This window comes from Myodes glareolus, chromosome 8 (genome assembly GCF_982192425.1).
Source record: "Myodes glareolus chromosome 8, mMyoGla1.1, whole genome shotgun sequence".
In the NCBI taxonomy this organism is placed as follows: domain Eukaryota; kingdom Metazoa; phylum Chordata; class Mammalia; order Rodentia; family Cricetidae; genus Myodes; species Myodes glareolus.
This window is the reverse complement of record NC_142033.1, coordinates 109,955,321-109,973,401: the sequence shown is the minus strand read 5'-3', so window position 1 is coordinate 109,973,401 and position 18,081 is coordinate 109,955,321. Positions and strand designations below refer to the sequence as shown.

The 18,081-nt window shown below is 50.1% G+C and overlaps 1 protein-coding gene across 5 annotated transcripts in view; it reads left to right on the top strand.

Moving 5' to 3' along the window:
- The first annotated feature begins 2,359 nt into the window (after window positions 1–2,359).
- Adamts10 (ADAM metallopeptidase with thrombospondin type 1 motif 10) overlaps window positions 2,360–18,081 on the top strand; it is a 31,073-nt gene continuing 15,351 nt past the window's right edge. For 3 of the 5 annotated variants that reach the window (XM_048430094.3, XM_085692399.2, XM_085692400.2), the window contains exons 1-10: window positions 2,360–2,478; window positions 7,682–7,868; window positions 8,088–8,434; window positions 9,620–9,776; window positions 10,605–10,822; window positions 16,441–16,524; window positions 16,629–16,774; window positions 17,432–17,475; window positions 17,606–17,711; window positions 17,801–17,947. In XM_048430094.3, coding sequence (XP_048286051.1) covers window positions 7,781–7,868; window positions 8,088–8,434; window positions 9,620–9,776; window positions 10,605–10,822; window positions 16,441–16,524; window positions 16,629–16,774; window positions 17,432–17,475; window positions 17,606–17,711; window positions 17,801–17,947 — 1,337 coding nt within the window. In that variant the 5' untranslated portion in view covers window positions 2,360–2,478; window positions 7,682–7,780. Of the gene's footprint in view, window positions 2,479–7,681; window positions 7,869–8,087; window positions 8,435–9,619; window positions 9,777–10,604; window positions 10,823–16,440; window positions 16,525–16,628; window positions 16,775–17,431; window positions 17,476–17,605; window positions 17,712–17,800; window positions 17,948–18,081 lie in introns of those variants that run through there. The other 2 variants (XM_048430099.3, XM_048430098.3) reach the window with 1 other exon arrangement.

The following is an 18,081-nucleotide window of genomic DNA, read 5'->3' as shown; positions in this document are numbered from 1 at the left end:
GACCCATACCCATAAAATAAAATTTAAACCTTTTTTCTTTTTTGGATATGGTGTTTTTCTGTGTAACCCTGGCTGTTCTAGAACTTGCTCTGCAGACCAGGCTGGTCTCAAACTCATAGAGATCTGCCTGCCTCTCAGGTGCTGGAATAAAAACGCTTTTGAAAAAAGTGCAAATTTTTGAATAAAATTTGAATAAAAGCAAATTACAACGCCAGGAAGGTGGTTCCGTGGATAAAGCACTTGCTGTGAGCCCGGGTTTCAGATTCCTGAGTGACCCACACACACTCTCTCTCTCTTTCTGTCTTGCTGAGGGTCTTTTTCTCTGTGCGCCTTGCTGCGTATTTCCTCAGTCCCTGAGAAGAAAGCATTTCTTTATAAGGGGGTGGGAATGGGGTAAACTGAGCTCAGACCATCTGAACCCACATAAAAGCCAGACAGGTTATGCAGGAAACTCTTGGGCAAAATGGCTAGATAGACTAAGTAATCAAAGAGTGTAGGTTCATTGAGAGAATTGCTTCAGTAAATAAACTGAAGAGTAATTGAGACACACTCATCAATCTTGGTCCACTACATGCCCCCAACACATGTACCCACGCCACAGATATATAGATATAGTATATATTATATATATGTATATATTTATACATATATATGTATGTAATATATATATATAAAAAACATACAGACATACATAAAAATCCAAGTAATTAAGTTAAAAATCTATAAAAGTATAAAAGTCCCAGAATTCCCTGCCAAAGTCCCAAGGGAGATCACTCAGGATAAGATATCATGTCCACCACCACCACTGTCCAATCGATGAAACCACATGTTTCACCCTGGCAGAAAAAGGAGGCCACAAGAAAACACTGGGCCTGTAGTAGAAAGGGGAAGATGGTTGGGGGGGAGCCAAGGTTTTCCATTTTAATTGAGGGATGTGGTTTCAACGCTGATAAGTAGCAGGACCTTGGATCACCTCGGTAGAAGCTACCCAGTTCAAAGTGGTCCTGAAAACATCCCCACTGTGGGTCTAGAATCCATCCCCAGAGTGGATTCTGGAGCAGCCTTAGGCACGAGGAGAACCTGAGAAAACAAAAGCAGTTGCCTGTTCTACAGAGCCAGAGGGTTAGGAAAGGCATGCCAGGAAAGGGGCCCAGGGGGCCCTTAGCAGAGGCCAAGGACGCGTGAAGGTTCCGGCTGTTGTGGTATCTAAGAGTTAGTTACCCCTCTGGTCTGGCATGGTGCCCATGCCGTAAGCATGAACCCTAGCATGTCATTTCCAAGTTCAAGACGAAGTCTAGATTAGACAGCACAGTACCTGTATCCCTAGCTGAACCCAGCACAGAGCGAATGTTTGTGGTTGAAACTCCCCTGCTCCCGCCTGCACCCACCCTTCTTTCTCCCCTCCTCCCAACAAAGCCTGCCATTACCCCATTCTAAGGATAAGTAAACCTAGAATCAGAGACATCAAGTCCAAAGCTCTCTCTGGGGACCAGGCCTGGAATTCTGAGACCATGGGTAACAGTTTAACACTCCCACAGTCTGGCCTGGGATGCAGCTGCCTGGAATCCTAGCCCTGCTCCACTGGACCACTGACTCCTCTTGGACTAAGCACTGTGTCCCAAAGGTGACCACGACAACCCCTGGCTGGCCTTAATTTTCACATCTGTAAAATGGAACTGGCTAGGCCCACTCCGGAGAGTTAAAGAAGTAAACTCAAGGGCAGATCAAAGACCTCAGACAGGAGCTTTGTGAAGTCCGGGACTCAACTGAGATTTATTCACTCACCCTCGGGCACCGTGCCTGGCACACGGGGAGGTGCCCAATAAATGTTTGCTTGAGCAAGGACCAGCCCTCAATAAATAACAGCTGTTGTTGACGCGACTAGTGGAGGCGAGACAGTGGGCTCTCCCCTTGTTCCATCCCCCTCGCTACCCTCCAACTCATTTTTGTCCCTTCCTCCACGCCCCCACAGCCTCCACCTCCTTCTAATTCAAACTCTCCTCTCCGCAATCAACTCCCGCCTAACCCCCGTGCAAGCAATTCGGGCTCCCCGCCCATCCCCCTACTGTGTGCGTCCTCTCCTCCTCCAACTCTCCATTTTACTCCCCTCGCCCCCGCCTTCTATCACCGCCCCTAGCTCCCCACCCCCACCTTCCCCAACTTCCCATCCCAACCCCCACCCCAAGTTCCTCCCCAGCATCTCCACCCGTGCGGGGCGCCCTTCGCAGGGCGGGGTAACCCAGGCTCCGGGGTCTTTGGCTGGGGTCCAGCCTGAGGCCCTGGGCGGCGGCGGCCGCGGCAGCAGCAGCGGGCGGGGTTTGGGGGTTTTTTTTATAACCCTGGCAGGCTGCTCAGGAAGTGAGTGCCTTCCCGCGCCCCCTCCCCCGGCCACGCCGCCGCGCGCTAGCTCCCTCCCTTCCTGCGCGCTGGGCGGCGAGACTGTGCGGCCACGGTGGACCAGAGGCCCCGGGCACACAGGTACCGACGATCGGGGACCCAGCTGGGCGGCGCAGCCCCCGGAGTGCAGTTACTATGAGTGACTCTGTGTGTGTCGGGGACGAGATGCGCTGCGTGGATCCCGCTGTGCGTGTGTTATGCTGGTGCGGGATGTCCCCGAGTGTGCAGATACAGAACGCCTGTGGGTTGGCTCAGGTTTGGGGCGGGAGGAGGGCGGAGGAGATGGGGTCAACAGTGTATCCAAAAGGTTGTACTTCTGCGGGTTGTGTGCCCTTGTGACTTCCAGCATTTGGGAGCAACTCTGTGTGGGCAGATTGTTGAGGTGTGTTGAGTGTTTGCTTAACTGAGGGTAAACTGGAGTTTGCTCTCAGAAAGTGTGTGTGTGTGTGTGTGTGTGTGTGTGTGTGTGTGTGTGTGTAGATGCTAAGTGTGTCTGTTTGAATATTTGCATTTCTCTGAAGTGGGATTAGTGGAAACACCTGTGTGTATATGTGTCCGGGTTTATAGAATTCTAGTTTGTCTCCTCTTCGGTGAATATGTAAACTTGTGTACATGTGTAGGGGGTTGGGTTTCTGTGTTAAATGAGTATGTGTAGGCCTCTAGACTTGTGAGTTGTCTTACTTTGTGCACTTAGGCCTCTGATGTACATGTTTGTCCAGGCTTCTGGATTGCCTGTGCTGTCTGGGTGTGCGTGTGAAAATGTGTGTTTCTGTGCAGGTTGTGTGTGTTTGGGTTTAGTGAACAAGGCTTTCCTGCTATACAGGTGTGGTTGCCCTGTAGAATATGAGTGTGTGTTTGTTTGTGTGTCTGGCTGGGGCTGCCACTTCCCTTGGAGTTGGTCATCTAGGCCACAGTACTCACTCCTAGGCAGGGTGTCTCCCTATAGGTGGAGCAGCTGGTTGGTGGTCATGGGGCTGGTGACCAGCACGGCCCCCTCCCCCTCAGGCCTCCTCTCTGCCCGGGCCTTTGTCTGTCTGCTCACCGCAGCCAGGCCAGATGTGCAGAGCCTGAAGGAAGCCTGCTGCTCCCGGCTGATGGCTGCCTAGGCCTGGCCAAAGAGACTTCATCCTCGGTTGGGAAGCCTTTTCAGCTGGGTTTCCCAGGCAGCCTGGCCTACGGAGGTCTTGGTGTGGAGTGCTGGTCCCTGCAGGATCCCAGGGATGGGATGGAGCCATAGTTTCCGGGAGGCATTTCCTTCTCCAGCCCTTGCCCCCTCCCCCAGGCTGATGGCCTCCCTCCAGCCTGCTAAAGGAGGGATTTGGGGGAAAGGGACCAAGCCTAGGTACACACACATACGCACACACACACAGAGTCATACAAGCACATATACACACTAGTGTAGATACCCCTCTGTGATCTTGTGCCCAGCCAGCGGAAGACCCCTCTGAGGAACCCATCCTCAGATAGGCCTTGTCTTTCCCCAGACCTCATGACTTCTCTTTGGTCTCTTCCATGGCCCCATCTTGGGATCTGGGAGCTGTGTCCCTCCTACCAGTAGTTCTCACCCTGTGGACGGGTGACCTCCCCCACCACCTCCCTCAGTCCTCCATCCCCGCCTGAGTCAGAGACACTGGATAGCCTGTGCAGTTATTGGGAGGGGCGGGGTCTCAAAGGCACCACAAGTGGGTTCTGCCCTGGTAGGACTAGAATGGGAGGGGAGGAGGCTGGGAGGCTGGGTCCCATGTCTAACTCCCTTTGAGACTGCTGCTCCCTTGAGTGGAAGTGAGGTAGTGAAGGCCGGAGGGGATCAGAATCTTTCTAAAATTTAAATATATTTAAGATACATATTTACTTATATAAATGTGTATGTGTCTATTTTGGCATGAATTATGTGTCCCATGTTTATGTAGGTGCCCATGGAGGCCAGAAGAGGGCACTAGACCCTGGAACTGGAGTTGTAAGTGGTGGTACTCTGCCTAAAGTGGGCGCTGGGAGAGAACACAACTCAAGTCCTCTGGAAGAGCATTAAGCGCTCTTAACTGCTGAGCCGACTCCCCTGTCTCTTGATCGGTTTCGGGTTTAGTTGTCTCCATGGAAGGAGTGGCGGGAAAGAGGCAAGAAGAAAAGGGAAGGCCTTTGGGGAAGTGGGAGATTTTACTTTAGGAAATGAAAAAGAATGAAGGCCAAGAGGATTTTTCCAGACCCAAGGAAGAGATGAGAAGACTCAGCAAGCTTTGAACTCCAAAACCTCATCTCAAGGAAGCTTGGGATATAGCTCAATTAGCAGAGTGCTTCAGGCCTGGGTTCAGTCCCCAGCTCTGCATAGACTGGGTATGGCAGCCTCCCAGTACGTGGAACGTGGAAGCAAGAGAGTCAGAAATTCAAGTTCTTAGCTACATAAAAAGTCTGAGATGAACCTGGGGTATGTGAGATAAATAAATAAACAAACAAACACACACACATAGCTCAGGTTAGAGCTGAAGATCAACCTGCCTCCTTCCCTTTGTCCTCCTTCAGGTTGGGTTCCCTGCCTAGTGCCAAACTGAACTGAAGAATCCATAGACAAGGGTTCCACATTATACTGACTGGTGTGGCCCCCAGAAATGGGGGTTGAGGGGAAGACAAAAGGAACCCAACACTCAACTAAGGGTACACATTAGCCTGGCCGAACGAAACTTCAGAGTCTCAAAATCTCTGTGAGAGAGCCTCCTCTTACTGTAAGGGCCCAAGCAGAAGTAGGGAATGTGGCTTTCTCCGCTAGCATCTTGGAGAAATTCCGGCTTCTCTCTCTGCTGCCAAACTGCCCTGTTTGGGGATCGACTCTCAGACTTGGCTGGAATGCAAAGAAAACAAGACTGTGTGTGATTAAGGGGGGGCTTGGATTTGTCCAGAAGAGGAGGTGGAGGGTGGAGACCAGAGGGCAGGGAAGGGGCTTGGCACAGAGTGGTTAGCCCAGAGAAGTGTCTGCAACAGACTAGGCTGGGGCAGATGCCTGAGAAGCAGGCCTGCCGCATCTGAGAGCAAAAGCAAAACAAGACCAAAGCTAGAGAGCAACCGAGATGACTCAGTGGGTAAAGTTTGGTGACCTGAGATCTGTCTTCTGGTCCCACATAGTGGAAGGAGAGAAGCAACTCCTGAGAGTTGTCCTCTGACCTCCATATGCACAAAATAAAGGAATGTGATTTTTTTAAAAATTTAAAGAGCAAAGCTAGGAATGTAGGGTGAAGGTAAAGCCTCTGGGAATATGTGACCACAATGTGGGACATTAACAACCTACCTCTAAGGCAGGCATGGTGGTGCACACATTTGATCCCAGCATTAGCGAGGCAGAGACAGGTGGATCTCTAAGTTCAAAGCCATCCTGAACAAAAGAGTGAGTAGCAGGACAGCCAGGGCTATACAGAGAGGCCTTGTCTGGAAAAACCAGAAGGAGGACACACAAGCTACCTGGAGCCAGGGATCCAAAGTCAGATCCCAGGATAATGGGAGACTTGAAGAAAGCCTGAAAGATCCTAGTGCCTGCCTTGGTCTTAATTATGGGTTGGAAATTCTCCCTAACCGTTGCCCCGGCTTTCAAATGGCCTGAGTTTTTTGTTTGGTTTCAAGGATTGGTTTGCTTGCTTACTTTGTTTTTTTTTAGTTGCAGTTATTTTTGTTATTGTTGTTGTTTTGTGTGTGTGCGTGCGTGCGTGTGTGTGTGTGTGTGTGTGTGTGTGTGTGTGAGTGTGTGATCAGACTTGGTTGGTGAGTCAAGCTAGGTCTCACAGGATCTTAAAGGTTTTTCTCTTTCTCCTGTTTTGTTATTGATGTGTGTGGATGTGAGAACATGTGTACCACCCTATGCCTATAGAGATCAAAGGATATTTATTGATTAGTGTGTGGACATCGGAGGGCAACTTTCAGGAGTCCGTTCTCTTTCCACGCAGGATCTAGGGAGCAAGCCCAGGTTGGTTAGGCAAGTTTCCATCACAAATGCTTCCATAGCCAACCTGCTGAGCCGGCTCACCGCCTGCCCTCCCTCAGACTTTTGATTTTGCTGTTCACTTGCCTTCTGCACCCTCTGCTCTCCATGGTTAGCTGTTTTTGTCCTTTGACCCTCTGCCTCCCAGTGTCTAACTGGTTTCTCTAGAGAGCACATCACAATCTGAGACACCCTCCTTTCTCCACAGCAAAGTGTCTGTCACTCCCAGGAGCAAAGCTTCAGAAAGGTGGGAGATAACCATCCTCGTGCGAGGAGCCATGAGATCATTTCCTTTACCACCAGCCCCACCACAGCCCGGGCCAGTCATTAGCTGTTGAGTGACTCTGATTTCTACCTCATTCTAAGGGTGACCCTGGTCCATCTTCATCACCTCTCATCTATACAAGGAGGGGACTTATTATTCTGAAAGTGAAATTCGCCAGTGTTTGTCTTAAGTTTTTTTTTCCTGCTGCTATGACAAAATACCCCGACAACAGTAATTTAAGGGATAAAAGGCTGATTTTAGCTCACGGTTCAAGGGTACCGTCTGCCGCGTCACAGAAGTCCGATAACCAGGACCTTGTAGCATCTGGACGCATCACATCCACAATCAGAAACCAGAGGCCCAGCCGGGCTATGGTGGTGCACGCCTTTAATCCCAGCACTCGGGAGGTAGAGGCAGGTGGATCTCTGTGAGTTCGAAGTCAGCCTGGTCTACAGAGCAAGCCAGGACAGGCTCCAAAGCTACAGAGAAACCCTGTGTGGGGGCGGGCGCAGAGACCCAACCCCAGCTCCCTCCCTGTCTTTAATAATTACATTCATTTGTCGTGTGTGTGTGTGTGTGTGTGTGTGATTGCGCGCGCGCGCCTACATGCAAGAGAGAGAGAGAGAGAGCACATATGCACAATTACACACTCGTGCCACAGGCACAAGTGTGGAAATCGGGAGACGACTTCCAGAAGTCAGTCAGATCTCCCTGTTTGCTCTGTGGGTTTGGAAGGTTGAACTCAGGTTGTCAGACTTGGGCACTAGCTCACTTTCTCACGCAGTCCAGTCCAGGATCCCTCGCCCCGTTATTGGTTACACCCACTTTTAGGCTGTGCCTTCCCACTTCACCTCCCAGGTAATTCTAGATCATCTGCTTGAGAAGGTGACTTCTTGTGGTGTGGGTGCCCTCGAGGGTGGACATGGTGGGGAGGAGATGGGAGATGGAAGCAGACACTGGAACTACTCAGGAATCTTCTGGTAGAAGGGCCTTGGTCGTGGAGAGGTTCTGCTGGGCAATGGGACCAAGGCTCCTCCTGACTCAGTCTCTCTTCCCAGGAGACCGGTGATGCTGCCCAGACTGTGAACAGGGGAGGCAGCACTGCAGGGGCTGCCAGCAGCCGGGGCTGGGGAGAGACATGTGGACACGTAGCTCCCATGGCTTCTGCCTGCCAGATCCTCCGCTGGGCCCTTGCCCTGGGGCTGGGCCTCACATTCAAGGTCACGCATGCCTTCAGATCTCAAGGTAGGAAACCTCCGCTGGTGGCAATCTGAAGGGAACAAGGAACTAAGGAAGCCGGTTGGTTCTTGAGAAAAAGAAAAGTCAGTGGGCTAGGGTTGGGGAATTCACGTATCCTAGGAGTTTATAGGTTGAATATTTGGTGACCTAGATTCATGAGGCCAACATCACTGGCCATGCTTCGGAGCAGGGACCCACCCCAGTCTCTGATCCCTTTACCTATAGATGAACTCCTGTCCAGTTTGGAGAGCTATGAGATTGCCTTCCCAACCCGCGTGGACCACAACGGGGCAATGCTGGCCTTCTCTCCACCTGCCCCCCGGAGGCAGCGTCGGGGTGCAGGGGCCACAGCCGAGTCGCGCCTATTCTACAAGGTGGCCGCACCCAGCACTCACTTCCTGCTGAATCTGACCCGCAGCCCCCGTCTACTGGCAGGGCATGTCTCCGTGGAATACTGGACACGGGAGGGCCTGGCCTGGCAGCGGGCAGCCCGAGCCCACTGCCTCTACGCCGGCCACCTGCAAGGCCAAGCTGGGAGCTCCCACGTGGCCATCAGCACGTGTGGGGGCCTGGTAAGCTGAGGATTCTGGGAAGCAGGGGGAACCGCTCACTTCCCTCTGGAAGTTAAGAAAAACATATGATCAACAGAATGGAACAATCATATTTGGGTGTTTTAAAAGTATCTTGAGCTGATCAGTCCTTTGAGATGCAGCTGAAGATGTGCTTAAAGGAAAAAGTATAACCTCATGTGAGGATGGAAGTAAAGAGACCTCTTTCTCAAGAAAGTGGACAAATAGCATAGCATGCATGATAAAGTTGGTAACAGTAGGTCCAGTGAGAAGGCTCAGTAGACAGAGGTGCTTGCCGCCAAACCTAGAGACGTGTGTGTGGTCAATCCCCAGGATCCTCACCGTGGAGGGAGAGAATAACTTCCTCAGGCCATCCTCTGATCTCCACACATGTGCTGTGCATGTGCACACCTGCACACATCCACACACAAATGTAAAAACACGTTTTTAGGGAATTAGAAAGTTTAGGAGGGATTGAAGGGAGGAAGGGGGAGAAATAATGAGATGGTATTTTAAATTTTTTAAATTTTTTTACTTTCTTTTAAGGATGGGGCTGAGTCTCTCAGTAGAGTTTATACACAAGGAGTTGATTTCGCATCCCACCCTGTGTACCTGCAGTGCTAGGTGGTAGGCAGAGAGGGTGGATTTTAGAGGGCTTCGTAGCCAGGCACTCCAGCCAGAAAACAGCAGGTTCCAGATCCAGTGAGGGACCCTGTCAGGAGGAGATAAAGCAGACTGGTGGAGGTAGACTTCCTCATCTGGCCTGTGCACAAGAGCTCAGGCCGAGCACCTCTGCACAGTGTGTGTGTACACACACACACGTACACACACACACACACAAAGACAGAATACAAACCAGATGCGTGGTGACACAAGCCCACAACCCAACCACGTGAGGGGCGGAGACAGAAGTTCTGAGTCCTCAGCGACATCGTTGGGTTTCAGAGAAGCCTGGGCCACAGAGTGAGCTCCAAGATAGCCTGGGCTACATAAGATTCCACCTCAGAAAAACAAAAAACCGAACAAAAGAGGGGCTGGGGACATAGTTCAGTGGTAGAGTGCCTGCCTAGCATGAACAAGGTCCTAGGTTTGATTCCTAGTACTGCAAAAGGGGGAAGGAAGGGATGCAGTCATAGAGAGAGGGTCCGGGATACCACAACCTGAACCGAGCTCTCTGTTTCCACCCAGCACGGTCTGATTGTGGCAGGCGAGGAAGAATATCTGATTGAGCCCCTGCAAGGTGGGCCCAAAGGTCGCCGTGGCCCAGAAGAGAGTGGCCCCCACGTGGTCTACAAGCGCTCCTCTCTGCGCCACCCCCACCTGGACACAGCCTGTGGAGTGAGAGGTACTCCTGTGTCTTTGGGGAGGGGCAGGGAGGCGATGTGACGTTATTCCTTTGAGGCGGATATAAGCAGCAGTCTTTCCACCACAGAGGTCAGCAAGGTGCTGCCTAATTAGGAAAGACACTGTTGTGGATTGTAGAGCTCCATCCGTCTGCGAGCAGGGGCTAGAAAGGATATCGATCCCAAGAGGGTGATGCTGTGAGGCAGGGGAGTGACCAGCTGTCTGTGATAGGAGTTCAATAGGGAAACCATTCCTTGCTGAGAATTATTGTCAGGTCACACAATTAAACTGCAGCGTGGTCATAGCAGACACTTGAGTGGTTATGCAGCCAAGGTGCCAGCAAGAGCTAGGAGTGAGTTCAACGGTAAAATGCTTACCCGAGTTGCAGAAGACCCTACAAACTATGCACACAAAAGCCAGGCTGAGGGGATGACTTGGTGAGTCAGGTCCTCACCGTGCAAGTATGAGGATCGTGGTTCATAAGTTTATAATCCCTAAGCACCTAGGCAAGTATGGTCAGACACCTAAAACCTCAGGGCTAGGGACACAGAGACAGGGGCTCTAGGGAGAAACCCAGCCTCCATAAACACAGTAGAGAGCCATCGAGGAAGGGGCCCAGTGCCAACCTCTTGCCTCCACATGCACAATACAAACTCAAGCAGTCCGCTGAAGGGCAGTCATGTTCAGAACATGAGCGATGGATGGGTAAGAGAATAGGAAAGCCCTATGAAGTGAGCTCTGGGAAGGGGGAAACAGGGAGGACGAGCGTTCGGAGCAGACGCAGCCTACCGAGGCTGTTAGGCAGAAGAGTCGCCGCTTTGTCTCCCAGATGAGAAACCGTGGAAGGGCCGTCCGTGGTGGTTGCGGACACTGAAGCCACCACCTGCCAGACCCCTGGGGAATGAGACCGAGCGAGGCCAGCCGGGCCTGAAGCGATCGGTCAGCAGGGAGCGCTATGTGGAGACACTGGTGGTGGCCGACAAGATGATGGTGGCCTACCACGGGCGGAGAGACGTGGAGCAGTATGTGTTGGCCATCATGAACATTGTAAGTGCCTTCCCCTTCCTGAGCCTGCAGTCCTGGGGACCTGCAGCCAATCTCTCGGTGCCACACCCTCACTGCTGATCTGCAGCCAGGGGCCAAAACAATAGAGTGGGAAGAGGGAGAGCAGAGGTCTGTGTCTAGTGCCGGGCAGACGCCTCGCACCAAATACTCGAGGTGGCCTGTGTGGGCTTAAATGCACCTCTGTCTCCTTAGGTCAGTGGTTTCGATCTTCCTAATGCTGCGACCCTTTGTTGTGGTTTTTCATGTTGTCATGACCCCAACCATAAGATTATTTCGTTGCTACTTCATAACTACAATTTTGCTACTGTTGTGAATCATAATGCAAATATCTGATATGCAGAGCCCACAGGTTGAGAACTGCCGCCTTAAGCGAGCAGGGTGTACTTCACCTCTCTGCCTTGCGTTAAGTACATGTAAAGACTACAGTAGACCCAAACGCTGCATTTAGAGCAGTGCATGGCACGCCTAATACACATAGGCCCTGCCTGGGATCCCCAGAGCCCACTGTCTCAGTACTCAGAGGCTGTACCAAAACACCAAAAGTGTACAGGAAAGCGAGTCTAATCTCTCACATTAGACTAGGGGGAATTTCATGTAACCTATGTGCGTCCTCCCAGAGACTTTAAACTACCTTTAGACAGTATTATTTAGACAATCATAATGGGAAGTCTGTATGTGTTTAGTACACTGTGATTTTGTGTGTGTGGCATGTATGTGTGTGTGTTCACGTACATGTGGAGTCCAGAGGTGGACACTAGTGTCTTCATCAATCGCTCTCCATCTGATTTCTTTTCAATTATTTATTATTTTGCATGTATGGGTGTTTTGCCTGAATGTCTGCCTTTGCACCGTGTGCATGCATTGGAGCCCCTGGAAATGGAGTTACAGGCGGTTGGAGCTGCCAAGTGGGTGCTAGGACTCGAACCTGGGTACCCAAGAACAGTCAGTGCTCCTAACTCTCAGATAACGGAAACTGTCCCTACAGTACCTCCATCTCGTTTTTTGAGACAAGGTCTCACACTGAAAGTGGCTAAACTGGTTGGCCCAATGGTGAGCTCTAGGAATCTGCCTGCCCCTGCTCCCTCAGCACTGCCATTATAGGTATGGGTGCTGGGAATCCAAACTCAGATTTCCATCTAGCCATCTGCCCAACATGCAGATTTTTGTGAGATAATTTCTTTCTTTTTCCACTCCTGCCTCTTCTTCTCCGTTGTGTCCTTCCACAGACTCAGCTCTTTATTTACGTGAGACTGGCCTTGAACCCAATCTCTTCCTACCTCCCATACCACACCCCATTGTACATATATTTAATCTGTGCTTGGCTGAATCCATGGGAGTCATAGTGCTGGTCCATAGTGCTGTCTGTACTCAGCTCTCTACTAGAACTTGATCAAGGCCCTGTCCCTCCCTGGTCCTCAAACCCTTCTCCTGTTAACAGTCTACAACAACTAAAGAGGACACTGGTTAGTGGTAGAACACACAGTATATAGTAAGGTATGATGAATGGGTTCCTGTTTCACTGAAGCAAAAGAAAGAGCAAGATGGTTCAGCAGGTAAAGGTGCTGCACAAGGCTTGACAGCCCGAATTCTGTTGGCAGAGTCCCACATGGTAGAAGGAGAAAGCTGACCTCCAGAAGTTGTCTGACATCCACACATTCAAGAGCAAATGTACACACACGTACTTGCACACGCACACACAAATGTAATTTAAAAATTTTAAAGACAAAGTTTAGCAGACTAATAAATGGCAAACAATGTTGGCATAACATTGTCTCTGTGTTCTGTCCTAACCCCACATCCTTTGCTGGGGCTTTGAAAGTTCCCTAAAACTTGCCAGGCTTCCTGGGGATTTCCAGCTGGCAGAAGGCTAGCCCAAGGCTCTCATGATTGCTGCTTTGCCTGATCTCTGTCACTTGGGTCCACTTAGCCACTTCCTCCTTGTGCCTCACTGCTTCTTCGTTGTCTCCTGCCTTGGCACCTCCACCTTGCTGAACTGCAGAGCAGTAGGGACACTTGCACATCTTCGTGCAGCCGCTGGGTGTGTAGGGGGAGCCGAGAAGGGGAGATGAGGGTAAAGTAGAGAGAAACCGAGCTGGGACGGGTAAGCAACGCAGACTGGACTCTCACCTGTGGCACCGCCAGCCGTGTGCCCTGCATTCTGTACGTCAGCACCCTCATCTTTAAGGTGGGGCTGACGTGGTACAGGCAGCAGGTACATCCAGCACCCAGCATATAGTAGGTACTCAAAGGAAACAGTCACTGCTTTTACTCTTCCGTTTCGGGGCAGAGGAACATCCATGTGCCAGGGTCAAGGACAAAGGCTGACGCTCGAGTCTTCCTCAGTGGCTCTTCATCTTTTTATATGTACATTTTTTATTTGAACCTTGAGAATTTCATGTGTATAAACAGTGTGTTTTGATCATATCCACCCTCTACTCTCTTCCCCCACAACTCTTCTCATATTTCCCCGACCATGTCTCCCTCCCAAGCTCAGCTATTATCCCCCTCCCCCTCTCCTTTTGAAATAGGGTCTCTCACTGTGTAGCCTTAGCCACCTGGAACTCTCTGCCTCCTGAGTGCTGAGGTTTGAAGTGTGCTGCCAGACCTGGTTTGTTTGTTTAACCTGAGTCTCTCTCTCTCCCTCCCTCTCTCCTTCTCCCTCCCCCCACTCCCAGAAACCATCAGCTGACAATAGTTCCTCAGCTTTTGTTCTCTGCCCTACTTTCTGAGAGAAGCTGTTTCACTGAACCAGGAACTTGTACATTCAGCTAACCTGGCTGGCTAGTGAGCCTCCAGGTTTATCCCTCTGCCTGTCTTTTATTTGTTTTAATGTGAGTCTGGGGAATTGAACTCAGGTTCTCGTGCTTGAATGACAAGCACTTTGCCAACTGAGTCATCACCATAGTTCTGTCTGTTGACAGAGGTTTCTGTCCTGCCCAGTCCTGCAGATAGCTGTTCAGTCCCAAAGAAACACACAGAGGTCTATTACATTAGTTATAAACCGGCTGGCCTATTAGCTCAGACTTCTTATTAACTAATTCCTACATCTTACATGAACCCGATATTCTTGTCTATGTTATCCATGTGACTTGGTATCCTTCATCAGCAAGGCTTTCTCATCTTGCTTCTTCTCTGTCTCAGTGATGACTACAGACTGACTCTTTCCTCTTCCCAGAATTCTCCTGTTCTCATCATCCCACCTCTACTTCCTGCCTTTACTTCCTGCCTAGCTACTGGCCAATGAGCATCTTATTAAAATAATACAAGTGACAGGATAAAAGACAGTTATCCCACAGCACTCCCCCGCTTTTATTTCAAAACAAGAATTCTGAATCTAATATCCTTTGTTTAGCTTTTTGTCCAGACCATTATTCATAACATCTTGTAACCAACACTCTAAACAAAGATAAATATCCGTAATCCATTTTTTGGAAATGTGGATGCAGTTTCCCAGGCTACTTCCTGCTGATTGGGGAGCTGATAATCTTATGGGGACCTAAAGAAAACTTAGAATTATAATCAAGTCCTGACTGGAGTATTCTCTGAGGCTTCATCATCTCAGCCAGCAACCTTGAGGCTGTTCTTGATGTAGAACTCAGACATCTAGGCCATCTGTTCCTAGTGGAGATTTCTCAGGGGATCTTCCTTGATCAAACCTTATTTTTATTAATTTAGAATGAATCCATAGCCAATCATTTCCTATGGAAACAAAAATCAAAACCTCTTCTCCAAAGTAACATATCTTTTGACTTAAATTTTTAAGTCAAGGTGTTTTCAAAATATATATGTTAGATTAATCCAGAAGCATTTATAATCAAATATCTTTTAGCAGCTTTTGCTCCTTCCTCAGCCATCAAACAATTTAAAGACAACACAATAACATACAGTATCCAGACTCTGTGTATTTTCCATCTTTACGTAGCTTTATTTTAAAGTCTATTTCTTTTATTCTTGTTTTTAATTTTTGGCTTTTTGAGACAGGGTTTCTTTGTGCATCTTGGCTGTACTGGAACTCACTCTATAGACCAGGCTGTCCTTGAACTCACAGAGATCTGCCTGCCTCTGCCTTCCAAGTGTTGGGATTAAAGGTGTATGTCACCACACCCAACTACTCTCTTTCTTTTTTATTTTAAGGTCTTTATCCTTTTTCTTTTCTCCCCCGAGCCTACATATATTTTTAAGCATACTGTAAAGGTTGCCTTTTTACCTTAAAAGGTTGCTTTTAGAGGTTTCTTTTGACTGAATCTGCCCTATTGTGCATCTCTAATCCTTTTTCTGACCAGGACCCCTTCTTAAAATGCTAAAGCAGCTTGGCTAGGACTAAGGCTATTTTGTCTTTTGTCTCTGTCCAGTCCATCATGGCAGAAATCCGTTCACTGCCTCTAAGACTGCTGGGTGGGAGCCGTCCCCACCACCCCAACTTTGATAGCCAGTTGGCCCATGCTACCACCAAATAACTTACAGCATGTTGCCCACAAACCCCATTTAAATGCTCCATAGCCAGACCTCCAGAAGCACAACCCAGGAAACAGTTTCAAAACCATGCAGCTTTTTCTTCTGCTACTTCTGTATCAGTAAGACCTCTCTTAAAGGAGCCGTAGCATGCCGCCAGCAAGCAAAACCCATTTGGAAAAAAGAAAAAATGCGGCCAAACTTTGTGTTTTGTTTTTGTTATTCTTTGCTATCACTTTAAGAACTAACCACGCCCACCCTAGCCACTTTGGACCTCCCCCCGCCGCCATCTCTCTCTCGCGCGCGCGCGCACGTGTGTGTGTGCATGCGCGCGCGTGTGTGTATGTGTGTGTGTCTTTGTTTTATGTTTGTCTATATCTCCCTTTTTTAAGTAATAATTGTCTAGCTTTATGTATAGCCTTATGTCCATTTACTCTGCCGTTCACCGTAGCCAGCCGCCTGACTCTGCCGCTTGCCCAGGGACCCTGACACCCCCGCCGCATGGCGCTGCCACTTGCAGCTGCTCCGCAAGCTGCCCGGGACATTTCATCATACTCTTTTAAAAAGAACAAAAGTTTTAGTTTTGTTTTCCAAGTTTTCTCAGGTTTTAAGTGGATATAGTCAGCTCCACATTGGCGTGCCAATTCTGTTGACAGAGGTTTCTGTCCTGCCCAGTCCTGCAGCTGTTCAGTCCCAAAGAAATACACAGAGATCTACTATATTGATTATAAACTGGTTGGCCTATTAGCTCAGGCTTCTTATTAACTAACTCTTACATCTTACATTAGCCCATTATTCTTGTCTGTGTTAGCCATGTGACTTGGTACCTTTCATCAGCTGGCCAATCAGCATCTTATTAAAATAATGCAAGTGGGGCTGGAGAGATGGCTCAGAGGTTAAGAGCACTGACTGCTCTTCCAGAGGTCCTGAGTTCAATTCCCAGCAACCACATGGTGGCTCACAGCCATCTGTAATGATATCTGGTGCCCTCTTCTGGCCAGCAAGCATACAGATAGACAGAACACTCTATATAATAAATAAATAAAATAATGCAAGTGACAGGATAAAAGACCACTGTCCCTCAACACTGACCTTTACTGTTCTGGGCTCCTCTTAAGACTTGGTCTCTCTTGTTTCTTGGAGGTCAGGTTGCCAAACTTTTCCAGGACTCGAGTCTGGGAAACATCGTCAACATCCTTGTCACTCGCCTTATCCTGCTCACGGAGGACCAGGTGTGGTATCTGGGATGTGTTTCACCCTCTCTCTATCCACACATTGCTGCCTGATGTCTCCAGGGTGGTGGGGCATCTATGCACCTCAATCCTCTCATCCCCAGCCTACCCTGGAGATCACCCATCATGCTGGGAAGTCACTGGACAGCTTCTGTAAGTGGCAGAAATCCATCGTGAGCCACAGTGGCCATGGCAACGCCATCCCAGAGAACGGTGTGGCCAACCATGACACGGCTGTGCTCATCACACGGTAAGGGGCAGGGAGGCCTCAAGGGCTGAGGCCAATGGAGTGGTGGAAAAGGGATCATTAGAGTCCAAAGAGGGAGACAGTGGGAGGTGGAGGATGGAAGGAGCTGGGAACCAAGGAGAACCTGAAAATGGGAAGTTGAGATTTGAGTCCTAACTACCACTCCTTCATTAAGTCACTTAGTACTTTATTGTCAGCACCCTAAGGCCAGCTGATTGGTTCTCTTGGTTGGAGGTACAGCATGAGCCTTAGGCATGATTCGACCCCCAGAGCCAGTCATGGCAACCCAGCCCTGGAGAAAGTAGGAGGATCAGGAGTTGGGGGTCAGCCTGAACTTCGTGAGACCTTGTCTGGGATAGGTGGCAGTCATGAGTATAGTTCAGCTGATAGAGTCCTTGAACAGCATTCGTGAAGCCCTGGGTTTAATCTCCAGTGCCCTAGAAAGCCGTGTTATATAAGTGCACACTTCAAATACTAGCACTTAGGAGGTAGAGGTGAGGTGGAGAAATTAGTAGCTCAGGGTCATCCTTGGCTACACGGAGAGTTCAAGTTCACCCGGGGCCACAAAAGACCTTGCATACCCTCACGCTGTCTTCCCCAGTGATGACTCTGGCATCAGCCTGGGAGGCCACCGAACCTCTCTGCCGTCTGTCTCCGCAGCTATGACATCTGCATCTACAAGAACAAACCCTGCGGCACTCTAGGTATGGAGTCCGTCAGTTGCAGGCACCGTGGAGGGTGGCCCTGATGCTGGGGTGAGACCTCCCGTGGTGGATGGAGCCTAGCCAGTACCACCTTGAGTCCCTTGACCCCTCCCACATTCCCCTTTCCCAGGCCTGGCCCCTGTGGGTGGGATGTGTGAGCGTGAGAGGAGCTGCAGTATCAATGAAGATATCGGCCTGGCCACGGCATTCACCATTGCCCATGAAATCGGGCACACGTGAGGCCAGGGGACACGGGGTAGAGGAGGGTGGGAGGAGCTGGGTGGGTTCCCTGGGGGCCTAGAAGAACTGACGCCCCTCTCCTCAGATTTGGCATGAATCACGACGGTGTGGGGAACGGCTGCGGGGCCCGTGGTCAGGACCCAGCCAAACTCATGGCTGCCCACATTACCATGAAGACTAATCCATTCGTGTGGTCATCGTGCAGTCGAGACTACATCACCAGCTTTCTGGAGTGAGCCACCTCGCCGCCGCCTGCTCAGCGGGGGCGCCTGCTCAGCGGGGGCGCCTGCTCAGCGGGGGCGCCTGCTCAGCGGGGGCGCAGTCATGTTCGGGGAGCTGACTCCCCCACCCCACCTAGTTGGGAAT